We start from the raw sequence: 16,071 nt of genomic DNA on the forward strand, positions 1-16,071 counted from the left end.
ATAGCTTTTACCATTGTAAGAAATTCCTTATGAATGACAGGGAAATTATGTTTAGACATGAAATCATTATAAGAATAAAAATTCCCTTGTGGGTCTAACAAATCACAAAGATAATCAATTCCCTTTTCATGCCAATTATTAAAAAAAATTGACTTGTTCTTTGCAAGAATAGTTTCATTATTCTATAGCTTTACTTTATGTGGGGAAAAATTGTGGACGAAGCAAAGTTTCCATGCCAACAGAGCCTGTTCGTGGAATTTAGAAAGTTTTATAGGGAGCTTAGAAGGAGAGAAATTACAGGTGAGCAAAAAATTAAACCCACCCACCTTTTTAAAGATATTGTGTGGGATAAAATACCAAATAGACTCTGGAAAATTGACACAACTCTTTACCCAATTCAATTTGAAAGTATTATTAACATCGAAAAAATCAAGCATTTCAAAACCTCCCTCAGCTTTTATACCACATAAAACCTGTTTCTTCAGATACTGATGTTTGTTTTTCCAAAAAAACTTAAATAATAAGCAATTAATCTGTTTACAGGTATTTTCATGGACAAATAATGAAAAAGATGGATATATAAAACGAGCTAGACCTTCAGCTTTTATTAAAAGAACTCTACCAAGAAAAGATAAATCTCTTTGAAGCCAATTGTTAAATATTGTTTTAGCTTTTTTTATTTTAGGAAGAAAATTCAAATCTTGTCTAAGAGATATTTTTTTTGAGATATGAATACCAAGATATTTAACATTATCTTTAATGGGTATATTATTCACAGAAGTTTCAAGAGAGTCATATAAACAAAGAATTTCGCATTTAGGAATATTTAAAGTTAGACCAGAAGCCTCTGAAAATGCATTAATTGTTTCAAGAGCCTTACCAACCTGATTTGTATCCTCTAAAAACAGGGTTGTATCATCCGCAAGTTGTGAATTTTTTATCTCACGGCCAAAAATGGACACCCCTTTAATATCAGGATTATTGCGAATACTCAAAGAAAGTAGTTCCACAACTAAAACAAACAAAAAAGGAGAGATTCCACAACCTTGCCTCACTCCCCTACTAATAGGAAATCTATTAGAAGTATCAAATTGTAAAAGAACCGAGCTATTGATGTCCTTATATATCATTTTAACAAATTTGATAAAGTTATCACCAAAGCCAAACAACTCTAATGTCAAGAAAAGAAATTTATGTTCAATAGTGTCGAACGCTTTGGAGTGTGCTAATGTATAGATTACTAGGTTCATCTCTAATGACGTCATGCAAACTCCTTTACTAAGTGTCTCAGCGCCCTCTGCAGGTAATCATCAGATAACAGACCACTGAGCAGCCAATGTTGAGGAGCACCACTGTTAAAGACGATGAGGCACCTGTAAATGTTTAATAATTGGTATGTTTGTTTTTCATTATTAGGGATAATGTATACATATTCCATCAAAATAGCTAAATTAACTATTTTGATTTTTGATTATATTAGTCAGCAGTCAGACAGAGGTTTATTACTAAGTTTGTTTACACACACACACAAGGAATTTGACTTTATGATAGGAACTTACAGAGCAGAAGAAAGTACAGACATAATGCAACATATATGATAGTGCAGACATAGGAATAACTAGAAACACTGAAAATTCAATAATGCACTATATACAGAAGTAGAAATATAGGGAAAACATAATTGTTGATATTAATGTAATGTGTAGTTTAAACAAACGCTGTTTTGGAAACAGAAGGCAACATTATGAAGAGAGAATTATGCACATTATATTTATATTGATTTATTAGATATTATGTGCATCTGTTTAAGTATCATATCAAATACATTTCCTTTTTGACCTTTGATACTAAAATGTGCTTTTTGATTTTGCCCAGATCACCATGACTCTGATAAGAAGAGTGAGTCACAGTGACTTGCAATATTCATGATTAACTGTCTGTCCACCATCATCACTCTGATGAGCCATGCAGGGGTTAATTTTATTATTAGTCCCGCATTAGTTTGGGATTCTTGAAATATATTGTAATCCACATAACATCTGAATATGTTCACACACATACAAATATGATTGATTTATTTTCCAAATTGCATTGACTGCTTTAAAATATGATACACCAATGTTTCAGGAGCTTATGACACAGAATAGGACACATGCTTTTTTTCTATTTGGGCTGATGTACCCGAGATATTTTTAGATGCCAGTGTTTCCTTTGTAGCATGCTTAGATTTGATTTCAAGTAGACAAGGTTTCTTATTATGTTTTGAAATCTGTATTTATCCTCAGAATAGTCTCAAGGTAAAATTAGGTGCTAACGCCTGATTTTGTGGCGGCTGTGCTTTAAAATTCTATTATTAAAATCTTAATTCATGTGATGAAGTATTTTGTAAATCTGACATCAGTGTTGAGTTCTTCTGTAAGGTTAATCCGGCTTACTTTGAAATTACAATTGAAAGCATTTGCTAGAAATTTAGAAAAGTAATCACATTTTTTGTTTGTTTTTACTTCAAAGTAATAAAGTTTTTCAATAGGGCCTGTTGAAGTAACCTTCCCAACACTGATTATAGTTTTTATATGATATTTTTACTTAATTATAATATGAATAAGGTTGGACCCACTTTACATTAAGTGGCCTTAACTACTATGTACTTACATTTTAATTAATAATTTAGTACAATGTACTTATTGTGTACATACATGTTTTTACATTGTACTTATATTAAAAAAAACGACATGTAATTACACCTGTATTTAATTTCTGTAATTACATTTATAATTACACTGTTGACCCATACTTTACACCTTAACCCACCCTTAAACTTACCTATACCTCCAACCCTCTCCCTAACCTTACCCCTATCCCACCTCAATAGCAGCAAAAGTGTTTTACAATAACACAATAAGTACATTGTACTTATTTTTTATGTAAGTACATAGTAGTTAAGGCCACCTTATATAAAGTGGGACCATAGGTTGCGTGTCTGGACACTCCAGGAAGTTTTTAGCATCATCTATTTAATATTAATAAGTGCAGCTTTTTGCACTAGTGGGTTGCATTGATTGAATCGAAGTGGGCGTGGCTATTGGCGCGGAGGCGTGGCCGAGTTAAAGTTGCCTGGCTGGATCAGAGTTGAACACGATTATTCGGAGGAGGATGCGATGACAGAGATGGCCGATCTCAGCGTCTCCCTGTCCTTCCTGCTGGGGATTGTAGTTTTTAGCGAAGTGTCGAGGAGAACGGCTTGGTATCTATTCCCAAATCGAAACTGGGTCATCTATGCGCTGGAGTTGATCTCCACTTTTCAGCTGTGCGCATGCACGCACGAGTTAAAACTGCTCACGGAGATGCGCGGACTGGAGCCAGGGATCGCGCTGACGCTCACGTTCCTCATCTCGGTGGTGCACGGACTTTCATTCCGCAGCGCGATCTGTAACCCGACCGGCGCTCTGGAGCAGCTCTACTTCGGGACTCTGACGCGGAGATGCGCACTGACGCGGATCTCATGCCAGCTGATCGCGGCGGAAGCGGCGCGGCGCGTCATGCCTCACGCGTGGGCGCTAGCGCTGTCTGACCTGCACGCGCAGCACTCGCTGACGGGCTTTTCATGCACGAACAGCCCCGTTAACGCGCCTCTGCTGCAGGCTGCCGCGGTGGAGCTGTGCTGCGCGTTCGTGATGCACACTGCGGCGTTTAACATAGAGAAGGTGGAGGAGATCTATCGCGTCCCTGCGATAGCTGCTGTCATCACTACATTAGTCTATGCAGGTGCTAACTACTTTATAAGCTGTGCAAGTGTTATTGGCTTTCCCCCATGCATGTCAAATCAAAATGATCTATCTGTCTGTGTCATAATTCTATCTATCGTTCATTCTGTACTGTATCTTGTGAAGGTGGTCATCTCACTGGCGCTGTGTTTAACCCAGCACTGGCCTTCTCCATACAGTTCCCCTGTCCTGGGAACAGTTTTGCGGAGTACAGTTTTGTCTACTGGATTGGACCAATACTAGGTGAGCATTATTACAACATTCACTTTGACCTTTGAAGAAATCCTTCAGAGACTGTTCTGTAATAATAAAAAAAATAAATGTTACACAAGTGTATCCTCTCAAACAAGGAAAGGCCAATCAATAAAATGTCTTTAGTGCCAGAGGAAAATCATATTTGCATGAACAACACAAACTAATCATTTAAGCACCATGTGCATTTCTGTGTTTATTTGCTCACAAACTAAATCTACAATCTTAAAGCACACGTGTGCATGATAACTCATAGTGTTTATTAATAACAGCAAGAAAAATACAGTTCCAAGTAGGATCTTCACTATGTTTTCTTCTTCACTTTTCTCACAGGTATGACAGGCTCTCTGCTGCTTATTGACAAAGTGATCCCTGCTGTTTCAGGGAAAAGCACAATTCCAAAGCACTTGAACTCTAACAGACTCGAGACGAAAAAGATGAAGTGAATTAAGCCCTTATGACAGACAGACTCTGATTGCATATGTGATTATATACTGTCAATATACACTGTAATTCTCCAGCTCATCTCCAAGTATTGAACAGGGTCTCTGCAGATTTTAAAAGGTCTTAATTCGCCCTTCTCAAGGTCTTAAATCAGAACAGAGTCTTAAATTCATAACATAAATGTTGGATGCACAGGACAAATGAATGTCTTCCTCAGTATTTTGTCTTGTATCGCTAATACAAATATCTGAACGTCCTTAAATCAAGATATAGCTACTTGAGATGCAAACTGAACATATGAAATCTCGTTTTCTGAGAATTAACAAACATCAGTCAATGGCGAATTAAAACTTTTACATTTGAATTAAGCTGATATTTCTAAGCCTACTAGCCGATACTTGTTCGTTTTAATCATAAACTAAATGATCATTTTGATCAATTTCTCAAAAAACCCAACTGTATTTAGTTATTTTACTAATCCAATAAATGTATCTTGATATGAAAATCTTAAGACATTTGCACTAATATTGAAAACCATATTGAAGTATTGTGTTCCATTTTAAGAGTTTTTTTTAATTTGTATTTATTTTCATGAAAGCTGCAGAGACTCTGAATAACTAAACTGAATGGTCCTTAATCTTTAATTTTTTTAGGTTTTTGATTAAATGCTTTCAAATTGTCTTAAATATTGTTTTTAAATAAGAACATGCATATTCATGAAGCACAATGAATCTGTAATGACATAAAGCTGCCGGTTTACAGCAACATTCATAAAAAGCACAATCAACTGTAAAGGAGTTTTGTTAAATCATATTTTGACATTCCTGGAATAAGAGAGTTCTATCGCTGTTAGATTTCTATTGTGTGTTAAATTCTATTAGCGATGGTTCTTACCTAGTAATAAGTAAATGTCATAGTAGTACTAGTGATCTTAAACACAGTTTTGCAGTGCCTTTTGGTTATTCTGGGTAAAATAACCTGGGAAGACCAGACGGGATCGAGTGCAAGCCAATGCAGGATGTATAATAACACACTACTGTTTTACCAGGATTTAAATAAAGCTGTGATAAAATCTGTTTGTAATTAAACTTTAGATAAAAGCACATGGCTCAGTGGTTATTTAACCTGAGAGGGCAAACAGGCTGTTGTGAAATAGTTTCTGATTAGATTTTTAACCTTTTGTGAACGCACAGATGTGCTGAACCAAACTGATATGGCAATTAGTTTTTCACTACAGCGTGCAACAAAAGCCAAGCAAAACAGAACAACTGAAAGTGAAAATTGTGAGATGTAGCAGGGTGAATGTCAATTGTTGACTTGATGAACTTTGATGTGCTGTCAAATCCCAGCTTTATAGGAACAGTCACCTAGAAATGAAAATTTGCTGAAAGTTTCGTCCTCACCCTGAGGCCATCGAAGATGTAGGGGAGTTTGTTTCTTCATCAGATTGGGAGAAATCTTGCGGGTCCTCTTGCAGTGAATGGGTGCCGTCAGAATGAGAGTCAGAACAATCACTCCAGTCCATCAGTTCACATCTTATGAAGTGAAAAGCAGTATGTTTGTAATAAACGAATCCATCATTAAAACGTTTTTAACTTTAAACTGTCGCTTGTGGACAAAATAAAAGTCCTCGATCCATAATATTACTTCCTCCAGTGAAAAAGTCCATCTGGTCTGGATCAGGAGAGAAATCTGCACAGATCAAGCACAGCTTACAAGCCAAAACAACTCTAAACAAATATATGTGAGAGACAAAAGGAGATGGACTTTTTCATTTGACGAAGCATTATTATGTATATATTATATTATGGCTGTACAAGCGTTTGAAGTTAAAAAAAAAAATACATCTTGATGGATTTGTTTTACAAACGCAACTTTTGGCTTCATAAAATGGACTGTGGATTACTTGTGTATTACTGTGGTTTTTATCAGCTGTTTGGCCTCTCTTTTTGACGGCACCCATTCACTGCAGAGGATCTATCGGTGAGACAGTGATGTAGTGATCACAAATCTGCTCCCATGAAGAAACAAACTCAAAATCAGGGATGGTCTGAGGAGTCAATCTTCAGCAAGTTTCATTTTTGGGTGAACTTTTCCTTTAATCTTACATTTGAGTGCTTGAAACAGATCAATCGTTTAAAGTTTTCTTAATGTGTGAAATACAGTAATGATGGGATTATTTTTAGGGTGCTTTAATTACAAAAGCACTGATTCCCTTCAGAACTTTTGATTGTAAAAAAATTGGGAGGACATTTTAGCAGGTGTGTGTAAAGTATCATGAATGAATCATTAGCATTAGATCATCTCAGCACAATCACGCTCAAGGCTCATGAGAAGAAGTATGGAGTTCATTTAGAAGCCAGCAGATAATGCATTTAAGATATATAAATAGTACATTTCTGAAACATACTGTACTTGTGCAAACTGAACAACACACAAATAAATCCTAATGGCCCTAAAAATAGGCTAGATTTTTTTTTTCACAAAGAATACGTTTTTTTTTTTTCTTTAATTTAGAAATCACCCAGACATTTCTCGGCAGATTTTGTGTGATTCACCCAAATGACTCCTAGATGAATATTTGATCTCCTGTGAGGAAACACACAGGAAATGATTAGAGAAGGATGTCTCATAAACATCGGACTATAAATACAAACTGAGAACGAGCCGAAATGAGCCGAACGTGTATTTGAGCACATTACAACAAATTAGGAAAAGAACCACCCAATATTTCATAAAGACACAAAACACCAAATATGGAAAGAAAATGAGACTTTGGTAGAAAAACAGCTGTATTTATTGAAATCTCTAACAAACTCATCAACATCGCTCCATTGAGGAGGATCCTTCTGGAAGCCGGTCTTCAGGGAAAACTACAAAATAGATTAGTGGAAGCTACACAGAGCGTGGATCTGGAAATGTACAGCTGTGGTGTAAAACAGCCATTAAATTCAAGCAAGGAGAGACAGAAATAAGAGCTTTAGAGGCAGCCGGTATCCCAGCATGCCCCACTGAAGTGCTTCAATCAGCCGTACAGAAACGCAGTTCATCTGTCAACAGAGAGAAGAAATCAGATTCACACAGGAGCCACACAACATCAGCAATAATCATCATTCTGATGAGAATCATACAGGCATTCATTAACAATAAAAATAGCATTCATTAAAGCTGCAGTAGGGAACTTTTGTAAAAATATTTTTTACATATTTGTTAAACCTGTCATTAAGTCCTGACAGTAGAATATGAGACAGATAATCTGTGAAAAAAATCAAGCTCCTCTGGCTCCTCCCAGTGTCCTATTGCCATTTGCAGAAAGTCATGCGCTCCCGGTAAGAAACAACCAATCAGGGCTTCGGTCCGTAACTTTGTGTTCAAAATGTAGAAAAATGTATATAATAAGCGAGTACACCATGAATCCATTTTCCAAACCGTGTTTTTGGCTTGTCCTGAATCACTAGGGTGCACCTATAATAAGTGTTTATATTCGGACTATTTTAGATTGCTTCGGGGTACCGCGGCGGAGTAACCCAGTACCTTTGTGATTCTTCATAGACATAAACAGAGAGCAGTAGTTCCGGCTACGATGTTCTTCCGCAAGACGCAAGCAGTTCTGTTTATTAACCGCTAGAGCGTCAAAAGTTCCCTACAGCAGCTTTAACTAAAATAAAATATAAAAATAAGATGAAAAAATTAAACTTGAAACTATTTGAAAATTTGAAACATTGCCTTTGTAACTCAATAAGTTTAAGCTGAAGTGTTAGAATAACCCAAAACTACATTAAAATCTATACAGAATGAAATGTTGAAATGAAAATAATGGTAATATGCAAAAACATAAATTTCAACAAAAAGCACAAAATTACTAAAATTGCATCCGAAACAAAAATAAAGCTCAAAAGCAATATTAAAAATAAAAAATGGTTAAAAATAACTAAAATAAATATTTTTATCTAAATTAAGCTAAATACAAATGTTTTAAAAACAACAGAAATAAAAATAATAATAAAGAGAAACAAAAACTAATGAAAAAAAGACAAAAGCACAAAATGACTGAAGTACAAATAAAAAACCTAATATTTAAAATTTGAATATAATATAAATTTTTGTAAAATGGTTAGGGATATATATATATATATATATATATATATATATATATATATATATATATATATATATATATATATATAACTAAATAAATAAGAACCAATTCAAAATATTATTACATTTTATGATGGTATATAAATGACACTGGCCAGAACAGGAAGTGGAATTGGACAATCAGGATTTTGTAGACACAGTTGTATATATTTACCAGTGATCCACATCAGCGTCGTCAAACTGTCCAGTAACTGTGTTCGAGTCGACTTCCATTCCATCTGAACACAGAGAAAGAAAACCGCTTGATCACCGTATTCAATTAGGACCGTCCTGCCCTGTGCTGCTCCATCACACATCCATTAACACTCAGGAAATCCTGCTTCCAGACACACACCCATCTGATCTCTCACACTTCTGCTTCTCTCAAAACACACACACACACACTGAACAAAACACTCATGCACTCTGTTAAAAACATGACGGTGCATGACTATTCTCTCTCTCTGAAATCTAGTGGCTTCTTGTGTGCATAATCTTTCTGAATCTACACATATTAAAATCAAGTAAATTCATCTGGTGTGTCCATAACACAGGTTAAGAAGTTATCAGATTTTTGCACACTTTGTTACCACAGTTTTATAGCAACAATTCTATAATTCAGTATAGCAATAATAGGTTAAAAAAAATCTTACATTGTTACATTATATTTTAGCAGTTTTCACAATATTTTAAATATTGCATAATGCTTTCTAAACATTTTAATAACGTTCCACTTGCGAACACTGCATTTAACAATTCGCAATAATTCTGCAGTATTTAATAATCTTCGTTAATGTTAAATTCAGCTTTTGATAATACGTTTTTAAATCAAGGGTTGTATTTGCTAACATTAGTACTAACATGAACAACATTCATTATTGAATGCAGTAAAAAAAAAACTGCATAATGTTAACAAATGAGAGTGTTATTATCTACTTTAACAATATATATTTTTAAATTATAATATTGGAAACTATGGTACAATATAGTTGGACCAATAACTAAACTAGACCCACCACTACTGAAATAAACTGCATCAATGATGATTTTGTTTGGTACTCAGACCTTCAAATTCGGCGGATGGCACGTCGGTCCTGACTCCAGCCATGTGGTACTGCTGAGCCACGGACTGAGCCAGCATCCCCTCCAGCCGCTCCAGTGTGGCCTGACCCTCGGCCGTCAGGTGAGACAAACCCTCCTCATAGGTGTAAAACGTGGGGACGTCGCCCTGAACCAGACCCCGACCCTGCTCTTGCTCTGAGAGAACACAGCAACAATACAAAAGCACTGAAACCATGTGAAAGCTGACTTTAATTTTCCATTAATCATTAGAGGAGCTCAGGGAGAGGACTTTAAATAGGACAAAACACTTTTTAAAGAAGGTAAACCTGCTAAAAGTCCAGATGGAAGCTTGCATCATATTTCATATTTTAATTTAAATTATTCATTCTTTTTTCTATTTAAAAAAAAATAAATAAATAAATAAATTAAAAAAAGTGTGACGACTGGTTATATATATATATACACATAAAATTAAAAAAAATCTAAAGTGTTTTAAATTAAGTTTTTCAAAAAATTTTATGGACATGGAAGTGACATGGAAAATTATCAAATCTTTAAAAGTCATGAAAATGTATATCATGAATATAGATTTTTCATGCACTAAAATGTTTAATCATGTAGTGACTTTCTGAGAGTTTCTGAAGGATTTTAAAATGTATCTTGTAATTAAACAATGTCAAATCATTGCTCAATAAAAAAAAACAGTAAAAAAAAAAAAAAAAAAAGTGAAAAACACCAAAATATCTAGAATTACAGAAAAACATTTATTTTATTTTTTAATCACTTATTTCTTGAGGATTTTTTTATTATTTAAAATTAATTTTTCTAGAATTACAGAATTGAAACCTTCATTTTAATTGTTATTATACCCAGAATTATTATTATTATTATTTTTAAGCAGTTTATTCCATTATTTTAAGAAAGACAGAATTTAATTGACTGAATTTAGAATTAATTCAAAAGTGGTTTGTTTAATTGTTCCAGAATGGCGGAATTTAATTAAAGTAATTTGATCCAGTATTCTAGAACTAAAGATTTAATTTATCCATGTTTTGTGTAAATTACAAGGCTTTTGTTCCAGAAATGTCTCGGTCTGTTTGAGGGGCCTTTGAACATTGTCTTGGACTCTGGGGGACCTTGGGAATCCAAAAGGCTGAGAGACACTGCACTACAGATGCAAATGACCCTCACCAGCCTCCTCGACGTCGTACTCCTCTCCCTCGTAATCGTCATCATCGGTGTCGGCGTCATCAGGGTCGGGGTGCAGGGCCTGGCAGTCACACATGCTGGAGAACATGGGCTCCACTGCACACACAAACACACACACACAGTCACTCATCCAGCAGTGATGATCACACTCAACTCATCCACTCACTCACATGCGCTTTTATCACTGGGCACGAAGCGGATCTCTGTGATGGTTCCCGAGTCTTCACTGTCGCTCTCCTCGTCATCCGAAGCTTTATCCTGCTGCTCTGCTTCTGCTTCAGCTTCATCTGAAAACACAAAGATCACCAGGTCAGATCAAACCTCTGGACACCAGTGCATCTCGCTTTAGAAGATGATGCCTCACCGTCCAGCTTTGCATTGACCATCACATACAGGTGCTCTTCTGGAAAGGCGCTGAGATCTCGTGAGATGGCGTGCAGACTGATGGAGGGGTATTCAAGACAGAAACCCATCCCTGAACCATCAAACCAGGACAGATGCCTGCGAGGACAGAGAACTGCTGCATTAGGACAGATGTGTCCTCAAAAACATCATATCATGCTAATATCATGCTAGCTTGCTTTGTTTTTGACATGAGATACCATCAAAATACTATGCATGAGTGCATGTGTGTGTGTTTCTGTAGATGATTTACAATACATAATTATTAATATAATACTTGTAAATAAGTAATGGCAAATAAATTAATATATAAATAATCATTTATATATATAGTATCACAAAAAAAAAAAATTACATAATGTGTTAAATATAAACTAAACAATAATAAAACAAATTATTATATTATGGAATATATTTTACAAAAGAATTATGAAACATGAAACATACAAATATATAAAAACAAATATTACATTTATAACATGTATTATGCATTATAAATATAAAACATATATAAAATATGTATTTAAAATGTCTAATTAAAAAAACAAATTTGTAAATAAATTTATATATGCACATTTGTTTTAGATTTAATAATTCTGTAATTCTAGAACAATTAAATATACTTGTAAGCAATAAAATAATTAACTTTGTAATTCTTAGAATAAAGAAATAAATTACTTAAAATAATTCAATTCTGTAATTCCTAAAATCATGAAAAACTACTTTATAAGTAATTTAAATTACAATAATATAATTATTTAATTCTAGAATAAATAAATTCTATAAGATATATGCAAAATAAATAAAAGTAATCAAATAATATTTCATACGTGATAAAATATATTGTACATAATAATGAAATATATAAACATAATAAGTATATTTAGATCATTATTTTATTTATAAAATGTGTAATATATTCTTAATATAATATATAAACAATCAAAAATAAATAATGGAATTTTATTTATATAATACTATGTACAATATACTATAATATAAATTATTGTAATAAATAATATACTAACAAACACGCAAAAAAATGAATTACTGAGTTACTATTTTATGGTAAATGGTACATAAATGGTTTTCAGAGTTTATGCATACGTAAATAACGAAATGCATGCACGGGTGTCTTCTTGTGTAGGACACACACACACACACACACACACACACACACACACACACACAGCTGCAGTAAGACACTCACGCCTCAGCCACAAACAGCGTTCCTGCGCCCAGTCTCTTCCCGTCCAGAACTGCAGTGGTGTCGGCCTGCTGGAGCCTCACGCCCTCGCTGGGTGGAGGCAAACTCTTTAACACAACCATGCTGATGGATTAACTCACTGTGAAGCTGTGAAGGCGCTAACACTGATGCTCTATTGAGACAATACGCGAATAAAGCGCGACGGCAGCGTCAACAACAGTATAATAACTCTCTTTCACGCGTCACGAAGCTTTCTAATTCAAAAGCATTCATGTGCAAATCAAACGCGACCGGTTTGCGTCTCGAGACACTAAAAAGATCGTACAGTTCAAAGAGTCGCTGCCATGCGTCACTCAACGTCACTTAACGCGCCGCTTTATGTCGCCAGAAAAAATGCGCGGTGCGTTTCATATCATATAAACAAAAGCGTACCGCCTCTTCAGGATCGGAGGAGAAACTGCACAGTTTTCTTCGTTATCAATTTAACTCATTCACCAGATTTAAACCTTTTTTATTGTTTTAAAATGTTATTGCATACGGGTATTCAACTAATACACGCGCATGTTTTATACTCATAAGAATAATGTGAAGCTGGTGTCACGCTGCGTCGAGTTTTGAACAGTCGTGATTGTAGAAAGTGTTACCATTGTTCATCATTCATGCTGCATCGAGAACTGCACAAATCACTGTCTGTGTATCAGAGCCTATATTGAGGGCACCACAAAGTTAGTTAGTTTTTGTTTTAAGTAAAATAATCACTTGTTTTACGAAATGTTATGCTATATTCCTGTTCAAATAGTTTATTTAAATCACGTAGGAGCAATATATATATATATATATATATATATTTGCATGTAAACTGAAGGAGCTTTGAGTGACCTTTTGATTCAAAACCACATTGATTGCAGACTTGCATGTTCTCTGATTGAAAAGAGTAAAAATCAAGATTGGTTTGATCATATTTCTATGTAGATAAATAAGTGGTTTAGTTGAAGAAATTTTGATTTTTATGACCATCTTGGTTTATTTCCATCATTGAAATAACATTATTTGAAGGTGTAACCCTGACAACAGGGGTGGACCTGGGTGGCATGAAAGCCTGCCACCCCTGTGCCACCCCAGTTGGCAGCAACGAATTAAGGTTATGGCAATTTGAAAATTTAGAGCGCGAGAATCTTTCGTGATTCGTGATCCCGCTCCGAACTCCCAAACTGACTCAAATGATTCCCGAACCCGCTCCGAACTCCCGAACTGATTCAAATGATTTGCTATCCCCAAACTGACTCAAATGATTCGTGATCCCGCTCCGAACTCTCAAACTGACTCAAATGATTCGCGATCCCGCTCCGAACTCCCGAACTAATTCAAATGATTTTCGATCCCGCTCCGAACTCCCAAACTGACTCAAATGATTCGCGATCCCCATAACTGACCCAAATGATTCGCGATCCCCATAACTGACTCAAATGATTCGCGAACCCGCTATGAACTCCCGAACTGACTCAAATGATTCGCGAACCCGCTACGAACTCCCGAACATAGAAATGATTCGCGATCCCGCTCCTAACTCCCAAACTGACTAAAATGATTCGCGAACCCCCTCCGAACCGCTCCGAACTCTCGAATTGATTCAAATGATCCGCAAAGCCGCTCCGAACTCCCGAACTGATTCAAATGATTTGCGATCCCCAAACTGACTCTAATGATTCACAAACCCGCTCCGAACTCCCGAACTGACTCAAAGGATTGGCGATCCCGCTCCGAACTCCCAAACTGACTCACATGATTCGCGATCCCCATAACTGACTCAAATGATTCGCGAACCCGCTCCGAACTCTCGAATTGATTCAAATGATCCGCGAAGCCGCTTCGAACTCCCGAACTGATTCAAATGATTTGCGATCCCCAAACTGACTCAAATGATTCGCGAACCCGCTCCGAACTCCCAAACTGACTCAAATGATTTTCGATCCCGCTCCGAACTCCCAAACTGACTCAAATGATTCGCGATCCCCATAACTGACTCAAATGATTCGCGATCTCCATAACTGACTCAAATGATTCGCGATCCCGCGAACTCCCGAACTGACTCAATCTGCCTAGGGCACCAACTCCCAGAGGGGGCACCATCCCTGTTGCTCCAAAAAAAAAAAAAAAAAACTTGCTCCATTCTCCCATCCGCGCTCGCACCTCATGTTTGCGGCTGAATGTTCATAATTGATGGATGAATCCAATCCAGTACAGAGAAAAGAAAACTAAAAGTAATTTTTTTTTTTTACACAATTACAATTACGTGTCTTTTATTGCCTTTTCTTTGTTTAAAAACTCCAAGATGAAGCAGGTCGACAAATAAATTGATCAACTTCTGTCAGCTTGCTGAACAAAACACTTTACTTTATTTGGATGATCGAACATACCTGTTCCTGTCCACATTTCGTTCGTTTCCGCTTTTCATTTTAGTTCCTTGAACCGGTTCAGAGCCCTGCTTTCAATACCATCCACAGCACTACATTAGCATTTCTAAACATCTAAAATATACACTTTCTCTTATATGTTCATATGCATTTAAATCTAAGATATTAAATATATTACATTTGTCAGCTACCCATAGAATTAAATGCTTCTTGTTTCTTGAATCCATTACAAGTAAACAAGGAGCCAAAAACATTAACAGCAACATTAAGTTTATTTCTGTTTTGTGAATATTTTCCTTGAAATATGGAGATGTACATTTGGAAAGTAAGAGTGAAATAAAATGAGAAGGAAAACACGAATTCCAGTAGTACACGGTTTAAAAACACATTATTTGACTGAAAGCAAATTTTAAAACACCATTATTATTATTATTCTAGTGCTTGTGAGGTTTTTTGAATATTAGATTTGTGTCGGAATGATGGCGTTCTAATTCAAACAATCTTCCAACATAAAGAACACCAGCCTGGAGTAAACACTAAAAGACAACTCTGAAAAGAGCGATCCAGACTGTTGTCGAACAGAACATTTCAACAATAAGGTACCGAAAGGCACGTCAAAGGTGCTTGAACGACAAGTGCATTCAGTTGACACGTTAAAACTCAGACAGGGACTTAAATGTGACTGAACGTCTCATTAAAGTGTACTAAAACTTCAGCAACAGCTTTCAAAGTACAGAAAATGTCCTAATCTGAGAAATAAGTAAATCATGTCCTTTGTAATATAACATACAATGTTATTTTAGGTAAAGAGAGTATATTAGTCTTTTAAATTAAAATCATTTGCAGCTAAATTGCAGAATCTTTAATATTAAGATAATTTTCTATTATCCTCCACTGTGTTTCTTCCTTTATTTGCTGGTCTGCTTATTTAGTTTTTAAGGAATAAATCACCATAAAATAAAATTTTGCTGAAAACCTGTTCACCTTCTGGCCATCTAAGATAAAGATTTGTTTTTTGTTTGGTTTTTCCCCATTTAGACAGATTTGGAGAAATGTAGCATTCCATCACTCCTCTGCAGTGAATGGGTGCCGTCAGAACGAGAGTCCAAACAGCTGATAAAAACATCCCAATAATCCACAGCACTCCAGTCCATCAGTTAACATCTTGTGAAGTCAAAAG

General features: G+C 35.6%; 2 protein-coding genes across 3 annotated transcripts; one reads left to right on the plus strand and one right to left on the minus strand.

Moving 5' to 3' along the window:
* Positions 1–3,100: 3,100 nt before the first annotated feature.
* LOC113118105 (aquaporin-11-like) lies at positions 3,101–5,555 on the plus strand. Its single transcript, XM_026287022.1, has 3 exons — positions 3,101–3,765; positions 3,891–4,007; positions 4,350–5,555. The coding sequence occupies exons 1-3, from the start codon at positions 3,159–3,161 to the stop codon at positions 4,460–4,462; spliced, it is 837 nt and encodes a 278-aa protein (XP_026142807.1). The 5' UTR covers positions 3,101–3,158; the 3' UTR covers positions 4,463–5,555.
* A 1,679-nt stretch (positions 5,556–7,234) lies between these two features.
* LOC113118106 (chloride channel, nucleotide-sensitive, 1A) lies at positions 7,235–12,868 on the minus strand. Of its 2 annotated transcripts, XM_026287023.1 has the most exons (7): positions 12,481–12,866; positions 11,233–11,369; positions 11,039–11,155; positions 10,851–10,964; positions 9,663–9,854; positions 8,773–8,836; positions 7,235–7,510 (listed from the first exon to the last, which is right to left on the minus strand). In XM_026287023.1, coding segments are annotated over exons 1-7 (744 nt in total). In that variant the 5' UTR covers positions 12,600–12,866; the 3' UTR covers positions 7,235–7,509. The 2 variants fall into 2 exon arrangements, with proteins under 2 accessions (XP_026142808.1, XP_026142809.1); XM_026287024.1 differs by lacking the exon at positions 7,235–7,510 and having other exon boundaries at positions 8,769–8,836; positions 11,039–11,149; positions 12,481–12,868.
* Between the last annotated feature and the right edge of the window lie 3,203 nt (positions 12,869–16,071).

This window comes from Carassius auratus, chromosome 18 (assembly GCF_003368295.1).
Source record: "Carassius auratus strain Wakin chromosome 18, ASM336829v1, whole genome shotgun sequence".
Taxonomy (NCBI): domain Eukaryota; kingdom Metazoa; phylum Chordata; class Actinopteri; order Cypriniformes; family Cyprinidae; genus Carassius; species Carassius auratus.

Excerpts from the sequence above, each read along its gene's own strand:
- LOC113118105 (XM_026287022.1), top strand. The coding sequence starts at position 3,159 with ATGACAGAGATGGCCGATCTCAGCGTCTCCCTGTCCTTCCTGCTGGGG. Across the intron at positions 3,766-3,890 it reads CACTACATTAGTCTATGCAG|GTGGTCATCTCACTGGCGCT; the intron begins GTGCTAACTACT and ends TATCTTGTGAAG. Across the intron at positions 4,008-4,349 it reads CTGGATTGGACCAATACTAG|GTATGACAGGCTCTCTGCTG; the intron begins GTGAGCATTATT and ends CTTTTCTCACAG.
- LOC113118106 (XM_026287023.1), bottom strand. The coding sequence starts at position 12,599 with ATGGTTGTGTTAAAGAGTTTGCCTCCACCCAGCGAGGGCGTGAGGCTC. Across the intron at positions 11,370-12,480 it reads ACGCTGTTTGTGGCTGAGGC|GCATCTGTCCTGGTTTGATG; the intron begins GTGAGTGTCTTA and ends CTGTCCTCGCAG. Across the intron at positions 8,837-9,662 it reads GCCATCCGCCGAATTTGAAG|ATGGAATGGAAGTCGACTCG; the intron begins GTCTGAGTACCA and ends CTCTGTGTTCAG.